Raw genomic sequence first — 2,500 nt, forward strand, 5'->3', positions numbered from 1 at the left:
TCTGTTGCTTCAGAATTCATTATCGTATTACTCTTAATCCAGACATACATATGTATTTATTTCATATAAATTCAGCATACATGCAGCTGTTAAACAATATTTGCCTCAATATCTAGACATCTTTAAGTTATGCAGAATTAAACTTTGTTACAGTGAGGATAAATAAATACTTACAGTCATAATTACTTCACTCCTTATTAAACCACAGTGAAAGTTTTTGGTATACTGAATCATGGGAAAATATTAATATGATACTGATAACAATTCCAGGGACTTTTTTACCCTATCCCATGTGTGCATATAAAACTGAACCTTGCTGTCCTTTTGGGGTTAATATTCTTTCACACTCACTCAGCTCTCCCTCTCTTTCTCTCTCTTTCTCTCTCATTCTCCCTCTTTCTCCCTCTTTCTCCCTCTTTCTCCCTCTTTCTCCCTCTTTCTCTCTCTTTCTCTCTCTTTCTCTCTCTTTCTCTCTCTTTCTCTCTCTTTCTCTCTCTTTCTCTCTCTCTCTCTCTCTCTCTCTCTCTCTCTCTCTCTCTCTCTCTCCTCTCTCTCTCTCTCTCTCTCTCTCTCTCTCTCTCTCTCTCTCTCTCTCTCTCTCTCTCTCTCTCTCTCTCTCTCTCTCTCTCTCTCTCTTTCTCTCTCTCTCTCTGTCATTACTATATATTATAGGTGTCAATATCTCTTCCTGTTCAGATTTCCAAAGAAGGTATTCTGTGCCAGCGTCCTCCGCAGGTTCTGAGTCGAATAGAGTCAGCTGTCTCCAATAACACCCTGACTCCAGCTGCCATGATGATATACTTAACAACAATCATATACGAGTGGGTCAACAAGGTAAGTCTTTATGGTACAGAATCAGGGATGAGATTAAAATTATATTTTCCTTTTCTTCTTTTAATATATTTTAACCCATTGATGCTGGAAGTACATGTATAATTTAAATATGCTGTCCACTATAGTTATGTTGTATTTATTTAAATATTTATTTTCATGGCAGATGAATGGCTTCACAAGTGCTTAGTAACTAAGGATTCAATTTCATGGCCTACCTACCTTGCTTAGTTTTTATGAAAAAAGTTATTATTTCTATATATGTTATTATTATTATTAATGTTTTTTTTTTATAATTTATATTATTTTCATTGCTGTTATAATTGGTATTATTATAATTGCTACAACAACAGCAACTCATCCATACCAGGTGAAGGTGTGGGTCCACGTGCAGAACAAGAGAGCTGCATCCTCAAAGCACTGCGAGGGGATGCCTCCTCATGGCTCTGTCATCCACTCACCGAGTAAAGGACCTGCCCTGCCAGTCCTGCGCAGCCCTTTACATACACAGGGGAAGACAGGGACATCACTGAACTTCCGCAGCCTCTCTCCGGTGGGAACAACTGGCAGTGTGGGACCCTCAGAAGTGACTCACCACGACGAGCTGCATCAATTACTTGCAGCAATAGGGTCGGCAGAATGGGATGTTCCTCTTCTGGAATTTTGGGCCAAAGATTTCCAGACTTGACAGTGGCTAACTGGGATTTTTAGGAGAACTACAATATTAAGATTTGGTGCTAATCATGAGTGTTGTATATATTTTGAAAGAGTGATGGTGATAACGAATTTGTTCATTATATTCTTTTGCATAGGGATTATGGAATGGAGAGTTTTCCTTCATGAAATTACTAGATGAAATCTTGGATGTAGAGGGAGCTGAATTATACTGAAATATTTTTACTGTGTGACATTGAGTAATGCAAGTTTCATCAATAATTATACATAATTTCATTTCTTTTTCAAAAGGTTTTTCTTATTAGAACACTTCAATAAAAACTGAGTAAAAACAATACGGGGGTACAGATTTTTTTTTTTTTTAAGTAGATGAATGTGAAGATAAAAAGATAATAAGGAATATGGCTGATTTTCTATTTAGATTTAGAAACAAATTGTCTAGTGATATTATTTGTACAATTTCTGAGTTGTTACATTGAAATCTGTTCATTATGTAATTCACTAGAATTAAGAAATTTGATTATTGAAGAAATTATTGTTGACCATCACATATTTTCTTGAGTATGTACAGATAATTTTTTGTACCAAGCATTTCCTGAAAAGAAAGGAAGATTTTAAAAACTACTTGTTTTGTTATATGAGAGATTTTGTAAACTGAGTATTTCTAGATCATTTTGCAATACAGTTTAGTGATAAGGCTGTAGTTAATTTTGATATTCTGTGATAATGGTAAATGGAAATACTTTTATTCTAGTCATTGCTGATTGTAAGAAAAAGGAAGCTTAAAGCTGGGTACAGTAAGACAGTGAAAGTGTGATAAAAATAGAGTAAGTTCAACTGTAAATGAATATTTGAGTGTGTTTTGATAATTAAATTGTTGCTCTTATTTTCTCTTTCTTTGGACATTTGTTAAATTATTTCTGGACAAATCTTAGAATATTAGTAATTTTTATTTAAAAAGAGTGAAAAGGATAATGTTGTAATCTAGACTATA

At 34.4% G+C, this 2,500-nt stretch overlaps 1 protein-coding gene across 1 annotated transcript in view; it reads left to right on the forward strand.

Moving 5' to 3' along the window:
• The window catches only part of BHD (folliculin), a 9,882-nt gene extending 7,490 nt beyond the window's left edge, over window positions 1-2,392 (forward strand). Inside the window, exons 11-12 of the mRNA XM_043021981.2 lie at window positions 697-834; window positions 1,202-2,392. Of these exons, the coding sequence (XP_042877915.2) occupies window positions 697-834; window positions 1,202-1,519 (456 nt within the window). The 3' untranslated portion in view covers window positions 1,520-2,392. The remainder of the gene's footprint in view (window positions 1-696; window positions 835-1,201) is intronic.
• The last annotated feature ends 108 nt before the right edge of the window (window positions 2,393-2,500 follow it).

This window comes from Penaeus japonicus, unplaced genomic scaffold (genome assembly GCF_977035675.1).
Source record: "Penaeus japonicus unplaced genomic scaffold, GWHDUDI00000001_assembly GWHDUDI00000016, whole genome shotgun sequence".
Lineage (NCBI taxonomy): Eukaryota > Metazoa > Arthropoda > Malacostraca > Decapoda > Penaeidae > Penaeus > Penaeus japonicus.